At 41.6% G+C, this 23459-nt stretch overlaps 3 protein-coding genes across 7 annotated transcripts in view; 2 read left to right on the forward strand and 1 right to left on the reverse strand.

The window, feature by feature from the left end:
- The window catches only part of abca7 (ATP-binding cassette, sub-family A (ABC1), member 7), a 25468-nt gene extending 14502 nt beyond the window's left edge, over positions 1 to 10966 (forward strand). For 2 of the 4 annotated variants that reach the window (XM_085132231.1, XM_085132232.1), the window contains exons 25-49: positions 324 to 526; positions 1088 to 1214; positions 1326 to 1349; positions 1555 to 1703; positions 1865 to 1989; positions 2113 to 2214; positions 2571 to 2763; positions 2943 to 3037; positions 3213 to 3245; positions 3376 to 3472; positions 3726 to 3800; positions 3924 to 4093; positions 4287 to 4464; positions 5151 to 5411; positions 5638 to 5761; positions 5869 to 5998; positions 6155 to 6281; positions 6458 to 6520; positions 6835 to 6941; positions 7036 to 7177; positions 7357 to 7491; positions 7613 to 7716; positions 7811 to 7903; positions 8232 to 8481; positions 8745 to 10966. In XM_085132231.1, coding sequence (XP_084988357.1) covers positions 324 to 526; positions 1088 to 1214; positions 1326 to 1349; positions 1555 to 1703; positions 1865 to 1989; positions 2113 to 2214; positions 2571 to 2763; positions 2943 to 3037; positions 3213 to 3245; positions 3376 to 3472; positions 3726 to 3800; positions 3924 to 4093; positions 4287 to 4464; positions 5151 to 5411; positions 5638 to 5761; positions 5869 to 5998; positions 6155 to 6281; positions 6458 to 6520; positions 6835 to 6941; positions 7036 to 7177; positions 7357 to 7491; positions 7613 to 7716; positions 7811 to 7903; positions 8232 to 8481; positions 8745 to 9203 — 3566 coding nt within the window. In that variant the 3' untranslated portion in view covers positions 9204 to 10966. The remainder of the gene's footprint in view (positions 1 to 323; positions 527 to 1087; positions 1215 to 1325; positions 1350 to 1554; positions 1704 to 1864; positions 1990 to 2112; positions 2215 to 2570; positions 2764 to 2942; positions 3038 to 3212; positions 3246 to 3375; positions 3473 to 3725; positions 3801 to 3923; positions 4094 to 4286; positions 4465 to 5150; positions 5412 to 5637; positions 5762 to 5868; positions 5999 to 6154; positions 6282 to 6457; positions 6521 to 6834; positions 6942 to 7035; positions 7178 to 7356; positions 7492 to 7612; positions 7717 to 7810; positions 7904 to 8231; positions 8482 to 8744) is intronic. The other 2 variants (XM_085132233.1, XM_085132234.1) reach the window with 2 other exon arrangements.
- On the reverse strand, positions 9690 to 15945 carry LOC146502526 (uncharacterized). 2 transcript variants are annotated; one of them, XM_085132242.1, is made up of 3 exons: positions 14665 to 15945; positions 14082 to 14278; positions 9690 to 13011 (listed from the first exon to the last, which is right to left on the reverse strand). In XM_085132242.1, the coding sequence occupies exons 1-3, from the start codon at positions 15280 to 15282 to the stop codon at positions 12867 to 12869; spliced, it is 960 nt and encodes a 319-aa protein (XP_084988368.1). In that variant the 5' UTR covers positions 15283 to 15945; the 3' UTR covers positions 9690 to 12866. The 2 variants fall into 2 exon arrangements, with proteins under 2 accessions (XP_084988368.1, XP_084988369.1); XM_085132243.1 differs by having other exon boundaries at positions 12904 to 13980; positions 14031 to 14278.
- Positions 15946 to 16140: 195 nt separating this feature from the next.
- Positions 16141 to 22931, forward strand: r3hdm4 (R3H domain containing 4). The gene is made up of 8 exons (XM_085132244.1): positions 16141 to 16281; positions 17402 to 17559; positions 17857 to 17978; positions 18259 to 18376; positions 18440 to 18525; positions 19620 to 19705; positions 19966 to 20021; positions 21278 to 22931. Exons 1-8 carry the CDS (start codon positions 16241 to 16243, stop codon positions 21379 to 21381), a joined length of 771 nt encoding a protein of 256 aa, XP_084988370.1. The 5' UTR covers positions 16141 to 16240; the 3' UTR covers positions 21382 to 22931.
- Positions 22932 to 23459: the final 528 nt, after the last annotated feature.

Consider the following 23459-nt stretch of genomic DNA (forward strand, 5'->3'; position numbering starts at 1 on the left):
AAACATCAATGAACTAAAGCAATTTTGTAATAAAAGTGGGTTTAAAATTCACCCACAACAATTTGAGAGACTGATAAAGTCTTATAGAAAATGGTTATTTCCATTTCTTGCTGTTAAGCTGGTTCTACAAACTATTTAGTCGTGGGCTGTGTCCGTGGACTTCCTCCTGTTTTGCATTAAACGTCTGAAGTTGCATTTTGTCAGGTTTATGTGTAGCTTTGAATATGTAGCTTACAATAGGAGAGACTGAAAATGTTGAGTGCACGTTTGAAAACATCTTTAGAAGCAATTTAAAATCACATTCATCATCATCTTCATGGCAGATTTGGCAGCTTTGCTGTCGCTGGTTCAACACCACATCCCTGGTGCCAGACTGGTGCAGGAGTCTAGACGTGAGGCGGTGATCAACCTGCCACAGACGGCCGCCAAAGACAGCAGCCTGGCCATCCTACTGATCGCACTGGACCAGAGACTGACTGAACTGGGAATCAGCAGCTACGGGCTGTCAGACAGCACGCTGGAGGAGGTGAGACAATGTTACAGTTACATTTCCCAGTTACATCACTGGAAAATATGAAACTAGGTCAGTGAGTGCTTGGTTGTGATAAAACTAGTATAAAAAATCTCCTATTACACAGTAATCAATATAGTGAATGCACAGTCCACAAGGGTGACGTAAAAGTAAACGGATCTAATGGCGTATTATCTGTCTCTTCAGGAAGGCTATTAGCACTGATAGCAGATTTGTGGCACCTGATAAGTCACATTTGCATGATTTACTTTCTCACTCTCTGCTCCGTTGCAAGGTTTCTGGATGCTCCCTTCACTGCCACCTGCTGTCTGCAGCTTACACCGTTAAGGAAATGCCTCAGTTTGAACTTAAAATTGCTTTGGCTGAGTTTTTATAAGAAACTCCTGCAACAGAGTAGAGTATCAAATGTCCTTTAAGACATTGTAGATTTCCACAGTTTCCACAAATAAAAAGTTGTGGGGTTTATTTATTGTTTCTTTGTTTTCGTTTTCACACTCTTTGAAAGAGTGCCTTGTTGTGCATGTACGGAGGATTTAAATATAAAGTATTTTCCAGATCTTTCTGCGGGTGGCAGAGGAGACAGGTGTGGACACTGAAGCAGAGGTGCAGCCTGAATCACCCCACAGCCAGCAGCTGTCAGGACAGGGAACTGATGGCCATCCTCTAGATGAAGCAGAAACAGGTGTGTGTGTACACGCACACAATCACACACATATCACACACATATCACATATCATGCACATGCAAGTGTTCTGTTTCCCCTTGTGACTGTTTGTTTCCAAAATGCTGCCAGGAAGGAAAAAGCCTCATAGAAAAGGTACTCTCAGCTCACAACTGGCTGAAAATAATTATTAGATGAGATTGATTTTTTTCAGTAGAATATAAGTGAAATGCAAAAAAAGTAGACGTAAATTATGACATCTCGGTTTTTTTCTCTGGTTTATTTGGACGTGTCTAGGTCCAAGTATTTATCAGTTAAATGTACATTAACAGTCCAGGTTCTCACATTGTGTTTTTCTTGTCAGAACCTCAGGAGACAGACCTGCTGAATGGCGATGGCCACGGTGGGGTGCCTGCAACCGGCTGGTGGCTGACATGGCAGCAGCTGAGAGCGCTCTTCATCAAACGCTGGCTTTACGCTCGGAGGAGCCGTCGGGGAATCTTTGCCCAGGTTAGACTATCTGTCAGCAGCTGACTAAAATATCCACCCACTTCTACCGCTATGCCTTTTTCTTTGAAATTAGCTGCTTGTCATTAGCTATATGTTGCAGAATGATAGTCATTCTGCAACATAGACGGATATCTTTAAGGACGTCTCGATTTGTGCCTCAGATCGTTCTCCCTGCTGTATTTGTGCTGATCGCCCTGCTCTTCAGCCTTATTGTTCCTCCTTTTGGGAAGTACCCTGCCCTGCAGTTGCATCCCTGGATGTACGGCGAGCAGTACGCCTTCTTCAGGTACCCCACAATGAGTCGTAACTGCCTATAAAAGCTCCCTTTTGTTTTCCTCTCTTGGCATTTTGTTTCTGTTATTGAGCATATTATTGAGGAATTCTTTCATCTCTGTTTTTATATTCACAGCAACGATGATCCTGGAAACCCAGCCATGGAGAATCTGCTTGAAGCTCTCCTTGACCAGCCTGGATTTGGTACCAAGTGCATGGAAAAGGAGGACAATATGACGTAAGATCATCCCATTGAACTGGTTTCAGTGGAATTTATGGAGACAGTAGTAAAGATAGAAGGACTTGTGGTCCTGAGACGACATGATGTTAAATACAGTGTATTAGGCACCATAAAATATTTATTTTCCTTACACAGATATTACTGCTGTGGCTAAAATCTATGCACGTTTTCAGAAAGTGTCGGTTTTAGTTTGGTTACAGAGTGGTTAGACAATATAAAACCTCCAGTGGCATTCAGCTGAAATTGCATCTCTCTATAAGTAAACATATAGATTTGAGTAAATCTGCATACTTTTTTTAATATTTTCACTGCACATCGATGACTATGACACCAAAACTGTCTTCTCCTTGCAGGGATCCTCAGTGTGAAGCTGGGCGGGGTGGTTTATTCATGAGGCCACATTTATCTTACTCTACCTGGGACATGTTCAGCAGAGGCAACTGGAGCAGAGACAGACCCTCACCTGAATGTCAGTGCAGCACAGAAGACGTCTACCGAATGCTCCCCGAGTGTCCTGAGGGTGCTGGAGGGCTTCCGCCTCCACAGGTCAGCGCGGGATCCAATCAGGACTGATTTACTGTAACACAGTGATCAGTGATCCGATCTCTGCACCATCTGAATTTTTGTCATGAAATGTTTGTTTTCGTTAAATACTGTAGACTACGTCTATACTGTACTGGACCCCAGTGCTTTCAACTGACCCATTGCAGTTTTTTATTTTTCAGATTAAAAGGCCGACTGGAGACATCCTGCAAAATCTGACAAGTTATAACATCTCAGATTACCTGGTGAAGACCTACTCTCAAATCCTTAAGAAAAGGTACTTCATTAACTCAATACAATAAAAATATACATATAGCTATCATTTATTTTGATCCCAATTGACCGAACACTTCACAGTATTTATAAATGTCTTCATAAACTTTGACTGACTTGCATTTTTCCATCATGATTGTAACTCTGGGATTGCTTGTCTCTCTCTCTGCCTTTAATAGCCTAAAAACCAAGAAGTGGGTGAATGAATTCAGGTAAGCTGTTAAATTACACTTATATACAAAATATCTGCTCTATTTAACTGTGATATTTCTTTAAATGCTTTGAACTGTTTTAAATGAACTCGGTTGAATCCCTTTGTATTATTTCTAAAATGTATCACAGATACGGAGGCTTCTCCCTCGGAGGCAGAGCTGTATCTCAAACCCAATATCTCCAAGACTCGGTCATGGCCATCAGGACTCGTTTCCGAGTCCCACAGGTACAGAGAGCCTTAAGATGAGTGCTTTAATAAGACTAATTCCTTTTTCTACCTTTACAGAGAGAATATCAGGGGAAATGGAAGTAAAATATTTTAAAAAGGGCTGGAAGTTCTACTGCTGGTGCCAGGAAAAGCTAGTCCTGACCAGAGCACCGGCTAATAACAATAAAAAGCCTCACCCACCATCCCCCACGCCACATGATTCCCCATTAAAGCAGTCAACACTGAGTGTGTGCTTTTTGCTTCATCACAGAACAGTTCACTGGGAAACCTGCTGCACAGACTCCCAGAGGTCTTAGGAGGGCTGAACAGTGAAAACAATGTGAAGGTAAATGAGCATCTTTTTATCTTTGTGTCTTCTGTTTGTTTTTCCACAGACTTTAAAGAAAGCGATGTAGGTGATGAGTCCAGATATTTGTGTCAGCTCGAACGCTCTCTTTTCTGTGCTCAGGTGTGGTACAACAACAAAGGCTGGCACGCCATGGTGTCATTTGTCAATGTGATGAACAACGGCCTGCTGAGAGCGAGTCTGCCGCCAGGTCCTGAGAGGAGGGAGCACGGCATCACTGCCTACAATCACCCACTCAACCTCACCAAGGAGCAGCTCACCGAAGTAGCCATGTTAGTTCACTGCTGTGGAGAGTTCAAGTTCACCAGTTTGGCTCTTGTGCTCGTTGTATTAGTTCTGTTTATGTGAGGGGGAAGATTAGAGTGGACTTAAACTCTGTGCACTGTTGTAAACAAATTTATTTATTTATTTTAAATAAAGAGGTCCACAGTCCTCTGATGTGTTTTTCTCTGCTTTCTCCTTCAGGATGACTACATCGGTGGATGTCCTGGTTTCCATCTGTGTGATCTTTGCCATGTCCTTCGTGCCGGCCAGTTTCGTCCTTTTTCTGATCGAGGAGCGAGTCAGCAAAGCTAAACACCTGCAGTTTGTCAGCGGGGTCAAACCGATTCTCTACTGGCTGGCCAATTTTACCTGGGACATGGTCAGTACAGATAGAGATAGAAGAAGTTAACTGTCCTCACTCAGACAGATTTGTATGCATCAGGAAGTTTCATCAATCCATTTACTACTGTAAAGGGTACTGTCACTGTAAAGGCCATTACACACAGCATTGAGCGATGATGAGCTGGTCCTGATGTTTCTGAACAAGACAAGGAAGAAACTGAGATTTCACGGTTTGATCCAGGAGTTGCAGCTGTATCACGGTGCTTTCGCACACATTTCAGGATGTCGGTGGGACAGTTTGAGCTCTCGTTGTGGAAGCCAACCAGAGACATAAGTTAGGAGACCTGATTGACCCGGAGAAGCGTCTAGCTGTGTGTCTGAAGTAAAATAGTATTATTTTACTGTTTGTGGATCCAATACCGGTGCATGTTTTGAGCTACGAGCGCTCTTGTTGCCAAATGCAGTGGTCAGATTGATCAATGCTGTTTATTCAGACCCAAAGAAATCAGAAAATTCAAGCTCAGTATTAAAAAAAAAAAAATGTCCAGGGAAATTACTGAGCATGAATAGTTGCATTGAGAATCGTCCCAGAAACATTTTTAACACGAAATATTTGTACAGATTTTACATGTCAGGTGTGTAAAGGCCTTTAGACTATCATCACATACTTGGCTAGATAAAAATCCAGGCTTAGGATAGTTTCCCTTTTTTCTTTGTTTGCAGTTAAACTACACCATTCCTGCTATCATGGTGGTGCTGATTTTCATCAGTTTCCAGCAGCAGTCATACGTTTCTGAGACCAACCTGCCCGCTCTTATCCTGCTCCTCCTGTTCTACGGGTGGTCCATAACCCCTCTTATGTACCCAGCATCCTTTGTGTTCACTGTCCCAAGCACAGCTTATGTATTTTTGACCTCCATCAACCTCTTCATTGGGATCAACGGCAGCATCGCCACCTTCGTCCTGGAGCTGTTTGTAGATGAGGTAAATTTTACGCAGGCGCGAAGTTCAATTACTTCTTCACCTGTGTTCTAGGAATAAGTGAGGCATAAATATATGTAAATAACAGGAACTATGCTTTTAACCCTCTTGTTTTACATTTTCTTAACTAAGGGAATGTTCCTTAAAATATTTCTCTGCAGTAGAAACATAATTTTGTTTAATGCACCTTTAACTAATCCATCATATGTGAATGATTTTGTCTTTCCAGTATCTGAACGAGGTGAACAGAATCCTGAAGAAGGTGTTTTTAATCTTCCCTCATTTCTGTTTGGGACGAGGACTTATCGACATGGCCAAAAACCAGGCCATGGTGGATGCCTTTAAAAGACTGGGTACATATTAGTCAGCCTCAAAAGAGTTATTTGCTCTTACAAAGACTAAATATAGATGCATAAGTATAAAAAGGTATAGAAATACATATGTAATGTCTCTCCTCCAGGTACCAAACCAAGCCTGGACCCCCTTCAGTGGGACTTTGTAGGAAAGAACCTTTTTGCAATGGCAGTAGAAGGTGTCGTCTTCTTCATCTTTACCATACTCCTTCAGTACAAATTCTTCATCCGCTACAGGTAAAAATCTCTATTTTTAACCTTTGTTGTTTCTCAGGTTGTTTCCCTTTTCCTTCCTCTTATTGCTGTCGTGTAAGTGTGTCAGTTTAATGGATAGAAATTCTGAAATCAAATAAAAGTGGGATCTGTGAGTTGGTTGCTTGTGTGTTTGTTCAGGCCTTGGTGGACTAAGCCCGAGTTGCCTCCTCTTGGTCCAGAGGATGAGGATGTTGCGAGAGAGCGAGAGAGGGTCAAAAGTGGGAAAGCACACTCAGACATCCTCACCATGATCGACCTGAGCAAGGTACAACGTGCAGGAAAATGTAAACGCTGAACTTGTTTAGGTCACTAATTAACTCTACTGCAGCTAAATGTTTTTCATTCGAGAGACTCTCACTGATGAGCTGTCCTCCTCCTACACTGACACTGAGTTGTGAATTTCAGCTTAAAAGTGTAACAAATAAGCTTCTTGTTGTTCAGGTTTATAAAGCCGGCAGAAAGCCTGCCGTAGACCGTCTTTGCCTCGGGATTCCTCGCAGCGAGGTGAGGGATCTGCTTACCAATGATTGTGAAGACACACACCACCTTTGGCTATCAGCTCTGTGTTCTTTATCCATGTAGTTACAGCCACATTATCACAGGGACTGTTTTATGATATTGTAAATGCAACTTGAGGTACTGCTTTTCACCACATGCAGTTTCTAAAAATACCATAGTTACTAGTAATGTACCTTCTACTTTTTCTATAGTTGCTTCTGCTAGTAAAAGCTTCTGTTATCTTATGACTTAATAACTGAGCTGTGTGTATATAAATAGAGATGTTTGTAGCATGCTGCTCTTATGTCTCTGCCGTCCAGTGTTTCGGGCTGCTTGGGGTCAACGGAGCTGGGAAGACGTCAACATTTCGGATGCTGACTGGAGATACACCTGTCACTCATGGAGAGGCCTTCCTCAGCCAGCACAGGTACGAAGCGTGACTGCTGCAGTGACTTCAGCCCCTACAGAACTACTATTGTACCAAACCACCGACATTTTATCAGCTATTTCTCTGCTCTCAGTGTGCTGACAGAAATGGAGCGGGTCCACCAGCTGATGGGTTACTGCCCACAGTTTGATGCCATCAGCGACCTGCTCACAGGTCGGGAACATCTGGAGCTGTACGCCCGCCTGCGGGGGGTGCCAGAGGAGTTAGTCTCTAAGGTGGTGTAAAATTCCCAAGCTAGAGTTTTATGAAGGAAGATATGCTGAAGAGTTTGTGTTTTTATTTAGCTAAATATGTGGCCATCGTAAAAATCTAGGTTTTGTCATCTTTAAATGTTATTTCAAGAGGTGAAGTATCAAGTTTGGCCACAGTCAGCAGTTTCTCTGCTGTTCTCTAGGTGGCGCAGTGGGGTGTGAAGAAGCTGGGGCTTACTCAGTATGCAGATCAGGAGGCTGGAGGCTACAGCGGGGGCAACAAGAGGAAACTCTCCACAGCTATCTCCCTCATCGGGTCTCCACCTGTCATATTCCTGGTGATGATTCAGCTTAATAGAAAAGATGATGCGGTTATTATTGAAAGACCTTCATCCTTAAAATATTCCTAACTTATCTCACTCTATATCTCCTCTATGCTCCCCCACCACCTTTTGTCAGGATGAGCCCACCACTGGCATGGACCCAAAAGCCAAAAGATTTTTGTGGAACTGCATTCTCAGTGTCACCAAAGAGGGAAGAGCTGTAGTGCTAACCTCACACAGGTATCAATCGGTTCAGCTTTATTTCATTCCCGATGGAGTTTTGTATTGTAAAGGCAAAATATTTACTGCTGTCTCTAAATGTTTGTATTGTCAGCATGGAGGAGTGCGAGGCACTTTGCACCAGGATGGCCATCATGGTCAACGGCAGGTTTCGGTGTCTTGGGTCTGTGCAGCACCTGAAGAACAGGTAACCAAACGCTAGTGCGATACAGCAAATATAGGCATACGATCCGATACCAGCTAAACAAGATCCACTTACCTCTACGAAATGCTGCACTTCTCCCTGATTTAATGTCTGGTGTGTTGTCTACATTAGACAGGCTGAAAGTGCATCCTGTAGTGTTTTGCATTTCACCCCCAGTTCTGACGTAATACTGGGAAAAAAAGTACCGCAAATAGCCTTGACCCTTTCCAAACGGAAGGTGAACAAATTCGTGAAGAGGTCAGGATCTAAGAAGTTTATCTTCTCATGTAACAGTCGTGAATCACGTGCTTCGTTCCTTCCCGTCTTTCAGGTTTGGTGATGGATACACCATCATCCTTCGTTTGGCAGACACCAAATCGGACCCTGACTCGTGTCCTGTCAGCGCCTACATGAAGGAGTGTTTTCCTAGTATTGAGCTGAAGGAGCGGCACCAGAATGTGCTGCAGTACCAGCTACCTTCGCACGCCTGCTGCCTCGCTCGCGTCTTCGACGTGCTGGCAAACAACTACGAGGAGCTGGGCATCGTTGATTTCTCCATTTCACAGACCACGCTGGACCAGGTGAGGGCTGTGATGAAGGTTTAAAACCTCCTTAGTGTTTTGGAAAATGACCATTTCTGCAAAATGGGTGGTGTAAGTCTCATGGCCTGTGATCCCGTGTAAGTGGAGCCAAGTGATTCTTTCTTAGTGATTTTCTCCACATGTGGCGCTGCGATACCCGATCTGCCAAATCCCACTTTAAAGCTTGGTCATAATTAAACAAGACTTGGGTCGGTAAAGAAAGAATAAGTCTCAGTGATACTAAAGCCCCTTACCTTTTGTAGGTGTTTGTCAACTTTGCCAAGGATCAGACTGATGACGACTGCCTCACAGATGTGGTCGTCAGTAACGGGACAGTACAGCCAAATGCACCCGAGCACAGAGTTAATCCTCCCGTCAATAAACCACAACCACCAATCGTTCCTCCTCAACCAAGCAAAAGTCCACACCTGCCTGGGAAATCATCCGACAGCAAGTCAAAGGCGGGTAAGCCGAAAAAAGAAAAATCTAGCAAAAGCAAATCTGGCTCTGTGGCAATGCGCGCACTACCACAGCCAGAGGAAATGGCCCGGGAGGTGGCTAAGGTGAGCCGCAGGGCCAGCACTGAATCAGACGGCAGTAACAGCGATGTTCAGGGAGAACCAGGCAAATCTCGTGGGTCGAAACGCAGAGCAGAGAGTTCCAGCAAAGATCCCTCTGTTCTCTTTATAGTCGGCAGCAACTCAGAGGAGAGCACGCTATGAAGCGGACTGGCACTAAAGGAGCGGACCAAAGACAAACAAAAGCTTCATCTTCCCCTCTGTATCGTCATTTGAATGCTGCAAAGTCTTCACAGGGACATGAACAAATGAGCACTTTAAAGTCCATCAGTAAGAAAACGGCAGTGGACAAGTGGACTGAAATGTTACTGTCTGAGAAAAACAGAGTAGAAGCTTTAAAAGAAACAACCGAAGGTCCTTTGTGGTAATGACTTCGGTGCCTTGCTCAGCTCTTTCATCTGTAACTCTTTACCCTCCACAGCGAGTAAAATAAGTACAGAAAGCATCAGTTTTCTGAGTAAATATATTTCTAAAGGTGCTGCTGAAATCCTCACCAGATGACAGTAAAACTATACCATACCATATCAAACAATAGATGTCCACAAATTATGTTTTGTGTGATAATGAGAAATTACACAGGGAAAAAGTGCTGAACACGGTTACTGAAATGGATTTAATACTTTGTTTTAAAAAAAAAAAGGATGCACATAGGCCATCATGGATGAGCGCATCCACATTGTACCTGCTGATTTCAGGTCTTCTTGCAGATCTTGGAGAACTCTTCTGATCATCCTTTTCGCTCCTCTGTCTGAAGTCTTGCAAAGAGCCACTGGTTGTGACTGGTTTGTGGTGAAATTATGTCCTTTCCACTTCACGATTATGGCCCCAACAGTGCTCACTGGAACCGTCAGTAGTTTAGAAATTCTTCTGTAACAATCCCATCAGTATGTTTAGCAACAACAAGCATGTGAAGGTCTTGACACATCTCATTGGTTTTACCCGTCATGAGATGTTTCTTGTATGACAGCTTGGTAATGAGACACATTTTATAGGCCATCAGTTAGAACTGAACCAGCTGATATTCATTTGCACTAAGTGGCAAATTACTAATGACCAGTGTTGGTCAAAATACTTGAAAAAAGTAATCAGTAACTAATTACTGATTACTTCCCCAAAAAAGTAATCCAGTTACTTTACTGATTACTTATTTTCAAAAGTAATTAATTACTTAGTTACTTAGTTACTTAGTTACTTTTTAAAAACACGATTTACAACCTGAATAGGTGATAAAGCGATAGATCTTTCAGCCCAATTCTACTTTTTCTGCATAATCCATCATACAAAATGTAATCAAATGGAAAAGTCCCTTTTTAAAACTTGTTTTATTAGTTTTAATCTTTTAACTTTATGCATCAAGCAAAAATTTAATTATATGCAACATTCACTGACTGGAAGAAATTTGTTTAATATTTAAACCTATTTTCTGCACATTCCAGCACATAAAATAATTTTTTTTGTGTGTTTACACTCACTCTTTCAAATAGATGCAAGTAAAACACAGCAGAAAATAAATAAAGTCAAAGACTAGCGGTCCTTTTGCTCTATTTTCACCTGTAAAGCAGGAGTAGGGTAGGCGGAGGTTTGTCCTGGTGCAGGTGTGCCGCAGCGGTCAGTGGAAGGATACGGCAGTTTCTCTGTGAATTTCCCATTACGTGGTAGGGCACTCGGTGCTTGCTTGGAAGTTTAGGGGTTTTTTCGCTGTAAAAATAAGTTTTCTTCCCACGAACAACGGACACCAATGTTTTTGTCACTTTTTATGGAATCAAACTCAAAATAAGGTCAGTACTTCCACGCTTTAAACGCTGCACGCTCATACTCTCTCCCGCACTCAATATATTGTCCGTTGTTGATCTGCACACAGCTGTTGTCATGAATCTTGCACTTGCTTATGTCACTGTCATGAGACATTCTCTCAAAAAAATCACGGTTTTAGTAACGCAGTAACGCAGGGTTCCTACGGGAAAGTAACGGTAATCTAATTACCGTTTTTGCAATAGTAATCCCTTACTTTACTCGTTACTTGAAAAAGGTAATCGGATTACAGTAATGCGTAACGCGTAACAAGTTACAAGTAACGCGTTACTGCCCATCTCTGCTAATGACTGATTTCAGCTGATGTCATGACTTTTGCCTTTTGCATCTCACTTTCAGTACTTTTCCCCTGTGTCATTTCTCATTATTACACTTAATTTATTATTAACTTAATTTATTGTCATCTGTGGTTTGATTTATTTGCATGTGTGGATTGGATGGGTGGTTACTGACATCTGGTGAGGATTTCATGCCGATTGCACCTTTAGAAATAGATTTACTTCAAAAATTGGCGACGCCTTCAGTACTTATTTTACCAGCTGTATATGGGTTGATTAGTCTTACACTGTGTCTTCTCTTTCTGTGTCAGTGTCATCACTCCTCATTGGTTTATTTGTCCTGAACGAATGTTATGCAGGGGTCGCTGCTAAACCAGTGAGCAGTGTAGCTCAGGATTCAGTCATTAGACCTATTACAACCTCATCTTTGTTTTACAAAAAGCATCCTTTCAGTCTGAACACTGAAATATTCAGACTGTATGTTTTATGTTAATTCTTAAGGTGGTTTTATAGGTTAGAGGGCATTTGAGTGGCGGGTTGTTTCAGGACTATACAGTATCTCTTTTGAGGAGAGAATTTACCTCTTATTGTTTTGTAAAAAACAACTTTATTATATCTTTTATCTGAATGTTTTTTATTTATCCAAATTTTTATTATGCAGACTAATCTTATTATTTATGAATTGGGGGGGGGGGTTCTTAACTTTGCTTGCTTTTCCTTAAAAGAGCTGGAAACCTCGTGATAAACGAGATACACAGGTGTCACTCTAGACGTTAGATTCATGTCAAACATGCCAAAAATTCCACGTTCAATCAAAGAAGTAATATTTAACAAAACAGAGCAATCAGTGAGACAAAAACATTGCCTTCAGTCAACAACTGTTTTTATTCTGAACTATGTGTTTGTTTCTTTCTAACAAACAACACTGGCTGCTGAATGTTACCGTACTGTAATGGCATTTTATATATATATATATATATATATATATATGCATGAGACAAACCTGACATATCAGAAGGATTTCATTCCAGAATGCAACCTGTTTTTAACAATGTGGGGCAACTGGACGGGTGAGTGGTTAGGACACGTGCACTACATGGATAAAAGTAGTGGAGCAGCCAGGGAAACCAAAGCCATGTTTGGAGTTTGACCTTCTGTCATTCTCAAACACTTCCTCCACTTACAGATGATTGTGGGATATCTATGAGAGAAGAAATGTCACAAACTGCGACTGTGGCGTCCTGTTACTGCACCAAGCTCAATTTCAGTGAGCTCTCTCCAACAGCACATTCTTTCAGGAATCTTTGTAAAGACGGACGGCATGGCTAGCTGCTTTAATTCAACAGTACAGACTTACTCCCAATACTTTTGTCCATGTAGTGTAACCTTAAAGGCTTCTACAGCTGCATGCTGTAATTTCCCAGCTCCCTCTCTTATATTTCCTGTCTAACTCTGGAAAAAAGGCAGAAAATGTTTAATAAAAGATCAACAATTATACTGAAATGCCCTGAAATACTGCAGAACTGAAACTGTAAGCTGGATGTCTCATTTTGGAATGAATATGCTGTTCTACTTGAATATCAGCTGTAAGATGTACGTTATTTCCTCGAAGTATGGTAGCTTAAAAGAATGTCTGTTGTGTTGTTCTGAAAAAATTAAAAAATATTTGACCTGCAGCACAATTTTCAAACACTGCAAGTTATGTGTGGTTGTTGAGTCACTGCGGCGTCTGAGCAGTCAGATGGTTTGGCTGCACCGTCCTGAGGAAGATGAGAGGCGCTTTGGGCGCAGGATGAAGTGGAGGAAGGCTCATCTGTCTGTTTACCCCGCAGGCACCAGGTGATCTGTCTTTTCCAGCTCGTCTGTTTTAAAGGAGAAAAAAATGTAGAATATAAGAATATGGTGTAGATATTTACATGTACACACACCAAACCTGCATAAAACTTGCTCTTGTGATAATATTTGTTCAGTTCAGCTTGGAGTATTAACACTAAATTTAACTAACTGACATGATTTTATGTGTCACTGACTGTCAACAGCTCCTGTGGATTACTTACTACTGAAGTCAATAAAAAAATTATTTTCTTAAAGAAATAATCGACACGAATAAATATCAGCATTTAGAAGACATTCCTATACTTCTTGGGGTAAATAAAGTATATTTTAAAAAAATGAAGGGAATGCTCGATCATCACAGTGTGACACAGAATCAGTTAAACTTCAGGGATACCAGTGTGTCCAGTTAGGAAGCAGAAACCACTGTGAATCCTCCTGGTTTGGTACAAATGAAAGCGACTCCATGAGGATGCTGTGACCTCCTGATGTTCCTTCAGTGGGACCTGAAGGAACATCATCCAGCAGTCCCGGGTTTACAGTGGGTCAGTAATGGCCTGAGCAGGCATATCGTTGATGAAGGCCAGTCAAGCTGCAGGGTGCTAGACTGTGAGAACAGGACATCAGGGCCCCGTGGACTGCATTTCTGGCAGTTTGATGAAAAATCTGCCCGTGAACAGCCCACTGGAGGTCATTCTGTGGGGCTGTGGCAGTGCTGTCCCACTTCAGACAACAGTCTGCCCTTCTACTGCCCTGTCCAGCTGTCCTTGTGCGAAGACCCATCTCCTGGTATTTCCTTCAGTCTTGAAACTATATTGAGAGAGACAGCAAAACCTCCTCTGACCACATCTTGAAGGAGTTTGACTACATGTGTAGGTACCGTCTCATGCTACCACTAGTGACAAGGACATGAAATTATAAAGTAGAGGAAAAACTAGAGAAAATCCCCTGCAAACACATCCCCTTATTGTCTTATTGTTGCTTCTCTATTCCTCTGCCTTAAAGCAGGTGAAAGTCATTCACAAGGGTTTCTGCTTCCTAACTGGACAGACTGCTGTCCCTGAAGATTAACGGAAGCTGTAACATCCATCAAACGTACACGCTGCCCCGCTTCCCATCCTGCTGCCCGACACTGCTCTGATCTGTAAAGGCCACGAGGAGCTGATCAGACCGGTCTTGTCTCCATAGTCCTTCCTCGGCCCCTCTCCTCTTCTTCCTCAGTCTGTATGTGACAGTTTGCAGCAGTGCATTCAGGCTGGACAAGGTGATGTCAGGAAGCTGAAGCTCAGCCGATCTCTGCACAGAAAAGAACAAACTCAAAATATGGGACAATGTCTGAAGCTGTGGGGCGGGAGGGACAAAGAATAAAAATGCTGTGCAGTCCTATATGAAGATGGGCATATGCTCATGCTAAATAAGCCCTGACTGGAAGCCTACATTTCCCACAATCCAATCTTTAAACTGCCAACTTCTTTTAGACATTGTCCCAGCTTGCTACATGCTGCGTTTCTTTTCTGACGCTCAACATCTACTATTTCTACAGGCTGAGAGGTGCTCCCTCTCAACCCTTCACCTGTGCTAAATCAGTAGACTGCCTCTTTAATGTTTAATACACTTCCATCAAGGACAGGAACCACTATGTTCAGAAAATGTCCCAGTGAATGGATCAGAAACTAACTCACACTCTTGGAGAACAGGGGATTGGCTATCCAGGGCCTGATGTCTGACGCCTGCGCTGTAACTGCTCCTCCAAAGCCTTCTGCTCCAAGCTTTGCAGAGCTGGTTGTTGCTTGTTGATGCACAGTGATGGCAGGCAGAGGAGTGAGACAGCCTGAGCTCTGATCAAATGGTTTTAGTTCGCTTATAGGCGGCGGCAGAAATGGAGAAGTCAGTGAGAGTCTTGCTTTGGTTGTTCTCTCTGAGGTTAATCCTGACTGGAGGTCAATTGCGTTTTGTTTCTGTTCCACTAGTTTGCTGACAGATGGGTCTCTGCTGCTGGTTTCTGTTCCCTGTCGACTCATGGAGGTGTTGCTTTCTTCTTTCTCGTCTTCCTCCTCCTGCTCAGTCTCCTTAGCCAAGGTTAAAACCGGCATTAAGTTGACACAAAGCCTCATTATGTTCCCTGATATCTCACATGTAGTCCCGTCCTTATCTGTGGTGGACCTGCTGTCCGATGTGATCGTCTTTATCCTCTTCTTTGACTTCACTGTGCTCATCCTGGGAAATTGCTTCTTTGCTTCTATATTTAGTGGGAAACCTGGTTCTAGTTTTACTATCACTGTGTTGTTCTCTTTCCCCATCTCACTTAATAAATATACATAAAAACACCTTTGACCACCTCCTATGAAATTATTCAGACATATCCCGCAAAACTTTATTGCATAAAAAGCTTCCCTCTCGGATCTGTCAGGCTGAACTCCTCTCTCTCCAGCAGCAGTGGGAAATACTGAGAACAATTGGAGGTCTCTGTGGCTGGCCCGTTAAATCTGCTGTTATGGTAACGAGCACACAAACTGCTGTCACCTGAACTTTAAGAAGAAAGAAACCAAAGTCAAAGCAGGAATAATGCCTGAGCTCAAAGCTCTCCAACATGGAGGGTTTTACAGATGATGGAGGTGCTTACAGAAATTATGACAGGAATTCTTGTTTGCTGAGGTGGAGCAAAGATCGTCTATGATAAAGATGCAAGATGACCCACAAAGGAGACGTTTAAAAGCAACAACAACAACATCAAACCATTTTCTTAGAAATAAATATGAAAGCTTTTTTCAGCTGCTTTCAAATGTCTTTGTTAAGAATCATATGCACTTAAAATTATAACCTTTAGGTTAAAGTGAATGCTTCCGTTTTAAACAGACACTCACTGACCAATTCTGCTTATTTCTACACTCTATTGCATCAACAAATGTTTTAGTAATAGTCAAAAATAAAATGTTTCCAAACAAATTCATGGTCCATGTTTTATCATTCATCCTGAAGTCTTGTGTTATGAAGGATTTTTCCTCCAAATGTATTGTATTCATTTATAGTCATGTGAGACTACAAACTATGGACGGAGTGAGTGCTCTTGGTGTTTTCCTCTCTTTGTTTGTGGAAAAGACAACAGCCTACTATCAAGCTAGCAGTCAGCAGCTAGCTGCTCACCTGATAATCTGTCCGGTTTTTATATTTCTTGTGTCAACTGTATTGATTTATTTTGTTCTCGATCTGTAAAGATAACGACAGTGGGATCTTTCCGCCTATTTTCGCTGGAATAAGATGGTCGTTTTGACAAATAGCAATGAAGAACAGGATTATATGTGAGTAAAACAAAAATACGAGTCTGTTTCGTTAGCTGGCTGGTTAGCTATTAGCCGGTAAAATAAGTCATATTAACATAAATAGCTAGGTTTATTTTCAGGAGCCGTTGCTTGTTTTAGTTCAGCTGAAATCCTGCAACGTTTCCGGCACATAAAAATTTCAATACACTCTGTAGTTTGTTTTGGTTATTTAAGAGTTAAAGGGCAATTTAAACACTTGTCCTTGTTAGCGCCTAACTAGCCTTCCTGTAGCGGAGTCTAAAGGTGAGAGGCGGTTCTAATGTTCAAAATCCTGTTTTAAGCCAGAAATCGCAACACCGACCATAATAACTAATACGCGTTTTTAAGGTTGCATTGAAACATGTTTCGTTAGGTCTTACTTATTAAACTAAGGTTTGGATGCCAGAGGGAGAGTATGGGCGAACCTAAATAGTCCAGGCACAGATTACATCATATTATGCTGCTAACAACCTGTGGGCTCAGGCTAAAAACGGCATCAGCATGTTGACAACTGAGCCCACAGCAGAAGCTCCAGCAGAGGCGGTCCACACAGACACCCACTGACCTACATCTGAAGCTGCTGTGGGATGCTCTGCTCTGACCCAGTTACACAGAGAAACCAGAGGAGGAAAAATCTGCATCTTTCATAGGTGTATTTTCATTTTTAGTAGGATAAATGTCATCTATATGCTTTCGTCTTATTTATTCCTCAGATAAGGTGATTACATGGCCATCCATGTAAATATGCGTATTTCAATAGATTTTTACTACAGCTGTTATTACATGTTGTTTCAGGGTGAAATTCTTATTGTCCACCTGTACCAGGTGTTGTGCAGGAAAGGCTGTAACACAATAAATAAGTAAATAGTCAGTTATATGTGTTTATCCTGCTAAGGGCTTCTGTGAACCGGGCCTGTTACAGGGTACACCTTGCGTTTACCTTCACATCTGAGCAGTTGGATAGGTTTAAATAAAGCAGCTTGAGGAACAAGTAAGCTGACTTGATTCCCTCGAAATTCCAACAACTCAATCAGATTTTGAGATTGGAAGCTGGAAATTCTTCTGAAAGATATATCAACTCAAACTCACTAAACTGATCCACTGTGCTCTGTTTTTCCAGCCTGGTAGAGGAGCGTAAATGCACCTCATTGCCTAGTTCTCCTGCCAAGCGAGTGTCACCCACCAAAAAGAAACAGTTCTATATCAACCAAGCCATCCGCAACTCTGACCTCACACCCAGGGCCAAAGGCAAGAAGAGCCTCCGCCGACAGGAGAACAGTAAGCTCTCATTTTACGTAAATTAAAAGACGGCATCAGAGACTGCAGGCGGAGCAATGCTGGGAAAGCATTGAAAGGATTACTTTGGGGAAGAGTCTCTGTGTGCAAGTTCAAAATGTTTTATAAGATGTATTTGAGGCTCCCGAGGCTGCTGGGCAACATTTTTACAAAGAATTCTGACGTTAGTGGCTTCAATACCTTAGAGGATGAGAAAAACTTTTACATTAGTTATAAAGTCATAAACCTGTCATTGCTTTGCTCATTTATCTCTCTCTAATCTTCTCCTTTGAAAATTAGCACGCTACCTTGCTAATCTCCTTGAGAAAGATGAGTGCTCCAAAGACGATCTGGAGGTTTGCAGCAACCCAGCCATCCCATCCATCTTCTATGAAGTCTGCACCAATGGAAACTATGTAGAGGTACACAAATTAGTGGCATTTGTTGCAGAAGTGCGAACGGCTTAAGAAAAGATTTATAATTTCACCGTGTCATGTTGTCAAATTTTATGTACTGTGTGCGCAAATATTTACCTGAGAGGTCCCACAGGAAACTGCTGCTCAAAAACCGTGTTTGTGTGTCCAAAGAAATGTAAATTGTGTGGTTTGGCTTGTGCGGGGTCTCACAGGGCACGGGGTTTTGAAGACCACCTAGAAAGATCAGGGACGCTGACTAATGTCATTTCTTGTCTTGTTGTTTTAGCCATGGAACGACTTCATGAATTGCTCTGGTGAGGAGCAGGAGAGACTGCTCTCTCTGTTGGAGCTGGAGGAGGCCAAGAAGAAAAACACCAACCAGCTCCTCAAAGACCAGAGGAATGGTGAGTCTCACCCTTTGAGCCTTTAAAGTGAAGCTGTTTGTCTGACTTTGTCTCTCTCTGCAGTAAATCCTGCCTTCACTGCTCAGGACTGCTTCCAGAGAATCGATCGCAGGTTGCGAGCAACTCTGAGGCGGAAACAAATCCCCATGGTGAGTGTCTTCTCTGCTTCAAATCTCTCACTGTTTGGTCAGTGATTGCATCACTCATGTATTTGAAGTCGTTGTCTTTATAGTAAGTAAGGGTGGGCGGTATAAACGGTATACGGTAGAAACGATATTAATTTGGCCAACGGTAGAGATTTTGACTATACCGCTCTACCGCGATAGCGCATGTTGTTGGTGTCAACAAGCTGCGCCTGTTTTGGCGGAGCTTTGCAACGGCTGCAAACAACATCATCTGCAAATTATGCTGGGCGACAGTAATAGCAAAGAGACAAAGCACTTTTGGAATATGAGGAAAGCCAAAAACTGCGCTTCCTCCACTTCCATACCATCCAACCAGATGGAGTTTTGGACCCAGATTACTCCACGAGGCTCCTGACTACGGTAGCTGTAATGCTCCGACAATCCATCAGGCGGTGCGGCTTTATAGCTTACCAAAGTCGTACTAAAACATTTTTTACAGATTTCTGCGTGTCGTGTACCACATAAAATCTGTTTGAGGTCAGTAAGCACAACCAGAATTCATACATAAGGCACACTGTTGATTTTTGAGAAAATTAAAGGATTTTAAGTGTGCCTTATAGTGTGTAAAATATGCTATACAGAAGAAAAGAATATATCGTGATATATATCGTTACCGCACATGCTTCAAATTATACCGTGATATGGATTTTAGGCCATATCGCCCAGCCCCAATAGTAAGTTCAACTCATGTTAGTTTTATGCAGAGCCAGTTATCTCTTAACCACCACTGGCGGGTCCTCTTAATAGACCCATCTGCTTGTGGCTTCCTGCTGCAAGAGTTATTTCCTCATTGATTAATCTTCCTATTTTTTATGTTTTATATAATGTTTGAAATTTGTGAAAAAGAGGATGTTCATTAGCCTTCCGTTGTATGAATGTGCCCAATGAAACACTGAAGAAAATCAGAAATTATAAGATACTCCTAATCATTATCAGGGACGAAGATGATGCGCAGGGACATGAAAGCAGGACTTCCTGAGATTGCCTGCTGAAGTTTAGTATTTTTCCCAAACACAAACTGTGAATTTTGTGAGATCTGTGGTTTCTGCTTCTCTCAGGGAACGCTGGAAGTTCTGGAGGAAAACCTTCTGAGCTTCTTCAACGCTCAACCTCACTCAGTTTACACAACCAACCTCAGCAGCAGGTAGAAATCCTCTTCTTTCAGTTGGTGTGTCTGTGCTTCTTCAAAAGCTTTTCATTCACTTTAGTCTTTAATTGGTTAGACTTTGATAATGGACAGTGGAATTACACCTGTGGGAAGCGGTCTGGAGAGCTCAGTGTGTGAATACACAGTCTCCCTTTGTCGAGATGTGCGGGGAAATTTGTACACTACACAAACGTAGTCAGTTTGAATCAAGTGGGTTAATAACTGTCACATTTCTGTTGTTTGTGTTCGTCAATCAGCTTTGAGAGGCTGCTGCTTCACGCCATCTGCCAGTATATGGACCTCGTCTCTGCAAGTGAGTGGCAATAATACATAATGGCTCAGTCACACTAGGGTAAAGTTAGGATGGTAGATTGCCAACATGTTGCAGTCTGAGTCTGTCTGTGTCGATGAGCACAACTCTTCTGTGGCGTGTCTCTTTGCAGTAAAGGTTTGACTCAGCCGATTGGTTATTTCAGCTCGTTATATTACTGTGTAAAGGGAAGGTCGCTGAGCGCCTGTGTCAACCTATGAGCTTCTCATTCACTCATTTTATTTCTGTCTGATTGCAACAAAGCAAACAGTATTTAAAATATAAATATATATATATATATATTTATTTATTTATTTCTAAGAGAGAGGGTGTAGGCATACCGGACCCCTATTCCTCATGTTGAATACAATATTTAACCAACCACAAAGTGACAGTACAGCAGAAAACAGTGTTTCATAATAATATTAGTTTTAAACAAACAAAACATGTTAATATTTGAACTTTCTTTTTGAGTGGGGGTAATTTGTTTTTAAACAAACAAGTAAGTAACAAGTCGGGGTTCTGAAAAAGAAATATTCTTAATTCATAATTAGTTGTACTCAGCTGGAATAACTCATGGACACCTGGAGCCAATTGGGTTTTTTTTGTTTTTTTTTTACTTAATCTGCTGCTCATAGTCAGATGTACTGAATATAAGTGGTGACTGAATGTGGTATGAATTCCTGTTTATGCAGATTTAAGCTATAATTATAACTCAAGAATTCATATGCTGATTTAAACAATACGGTGAAACTAAACACTCAGCGCTAACACGTTTCTGACGTTAATGCCAAAAAGGAGACTATATTGGTTGGTGACACTAGTCTGGTGTCTGCCTGTTAAAATCCTTGAGTCTTCACTACATATGTGTGCTCTGAGTCTGAACAGACATGGAATTTAACAGCAAATTTCCTTGTTGTTGGGAGTGTAGTGAAGTATTTACACTCGTACTTCAAGTTTAAAGCCACTTTGTGTGTTCTTAAATGTACAGGATTTTTGAACAGCGTCTTCACGAAATAAAAATACCAACAAAAGAAAAACGCAATGTATTTTTTACAAATAAAACCCCAAAACTTACTGGCATGTATCATCTTTTCATCTCATTAAAATTGGAAGATTTTGAGTTTTTATCATTATAAATGCTTCTGTCTTTACATAATCCTACTTATCCAATCCTGGCTGCGCCTGCTAAGCCAGTTTAGTTTGTTTCAGTCACATCACAGTGATCAAAGTCTATTTCTCGCTTGTTGGGCCTCCAGGCAGCGACTACAATGGCTTACGTCAGACTGAAGTGGTGAACAAACAAGAAGAGTTCCTGCCTCCTGGACTCCTGCTGTCTACCTACCTGGAGCAGATGAGTTGAGGACCCGTTTCTGGTTCTTCCTGCTGCAGACAGGAGCTCTGAAATGTAGATATAATGTGCAGTCTTCACACGTTGTTTGTAATAACCACCCAGCTCAAATGTCTGCTTCTCTTTCTCTCTGTCAATTTTCCATAAACTAGATCCAAAAACGCAACAGAATCGATCACTAGAGCGTTAGCTAGGTTAGTTTGTGCTTAAAGTTGAATTTTAAACTGTAGGTTGGGTAATATGTAGTGAGTATACAGCTCAGCAACACAGGGTCTGAACACAAAGTCCCATCTGAGGCTTACAAACTGATACCTGTGTAAGGTTGGTAACTTGACCTCTCCTGTCACACCGTTACATTTTCTACCCCACGGTGTGTGTACAAGCAGCACAGGAAATCCAGCTGCTGAATTTTACTAACAGTGGACTTAACACTTGACGAAACAGGCACAGTAAATTACAGCAGTAAGTCCTGAAAGTAATAGAAAGCATACTGTGTAAGGTCTGTGAGGAGTCTGCAGCGCTGTGTGTGTGAAGGTTTTAGGACCGTTCTTAAATGAAATGCATCACCGCCTGAAACAGTAGCCTGCATGAAGCATGAATTTTAATCTCTTTATTACTCACAAGAAAGTACATCTCTTTCATTGCTACTTGCAAATTATAGTTACTCTCTTTCTATTGTGTGTATTATTTAGAGGCAGATTGAGGCTTTGAGGTGGGTCTGAGAAACCCGTACAGTTCAGTCAGAGGCATCTTTTGTGACAGCTGAGTAGCGGCTTTATGAGTTCTGCTTCCAGTGCATGTGTGTGCCATGTGGGCATTAGGTTCAGTTTTCTGAATGTGCAGCAGATCGAGCATAGATGCTGACAGACTGCTGCTGTCACTGCACACTGTCAGTGTTATGTCAGTAATAGCCAATATTTAGGATAAGAAACTATATTATTCTATGTTTTGGTGCATCAACGTACAGAGTGCTCTCTCAGTTTACATGAACACACAGCTTTTAACTGCTAACACAGATTCAATGTATACTGTACCTACAGTAAATGGGGGATAACACCTGCTGAGCTTTGACTCTCAGGTATGTTAAATCTCTCAGTATTTGCATCCCTGGAAAATACTTCTGCCTTATGAACACAGTTTCTATGTTTTCTCTGTACAGTTTTCTACTTTGTACTGTACTTGGGTTTTGGAAACATGTATCCAGGTTATTTAAGGAAAAAGAGACTTTATTTCTGTTTTCTTTTTATAATGACGACAGCAGAGTAACAAAACTTGACCTGTTGGTGCATTTTGTCGACAACCAAAGTGTGCGTGTGAAAATCCAACTTCTCAGGCTTTTGACTTGTCACTCTGAATGTCATGTAGTGCTCATTTCTGTGTACTGTGTAGAGCCCAGCCTGTTTTTGAATTATGTTCACCTCGGGGCCCTGTCAAATTTTCCATTACATGTACACATAATTGTGCCAATCATGTTACATTTAATTGACTTGTGCCAACATTTGAATTGAAAATGCCCAAAACGTTTGAGAGCTTTATACAATAAACTGAAAAATCTTTGTGTATGTGTGCATATTTATAAGTATCACTGCAACTATTAAATGATTTAAGTTTTTTTCCATTTTCTCATTTTATTATCGTCAGAATGCTGAAAACAAAATCTGTGTAAGTGCTTTAAATAAATGGAAGTTAAAGTGTTCATTCATATTTGTAATATTGACTAAGGCTAACAGCTCTTCTCCAGCATCATTGCTCCAGTTCAACAACCAAATCTGTGTGAGATCAAGATCCTTTTTTATCCATGTTTAAACTGAAATATCATCATGCAACATTATGCCTTTGGACCACTTTTCTAAGGGTAATCATCATAGTATAAAAGTTTTATGTATGTGTTCCTTAATTCCTCCTGGATGAAAAGAGCAATCTTGATGAAACTTTGTATAAAGAAATATCTAAAGGGACCCTTTTGGGAGATCACTACGAGGTCGAGGGTTTCCTTGGAGAAGGGCGCTTTGGTATTGTAACCAAATGTCGCAATACAAAAACCAACAAAGTCGTTGCTATTAAAGTCAACAAGAGCGACCCTGAAATTC

This window comes from Neolamprologus multifasciatus, chromosome 15 (genome assembly GCF_963576455.1).
Source record: "Neolamprologus multifasciatus chromosome 15, fNeoMul1.2, whole genome shotgun sequence".
Classification (NCBI taxonomy): Eukaryota; Metazoa; Chordata; class Actinopteri; order Cichliformes; family Cichlidae; genus Neolamprologus; species Neolamprologus multifasciatus.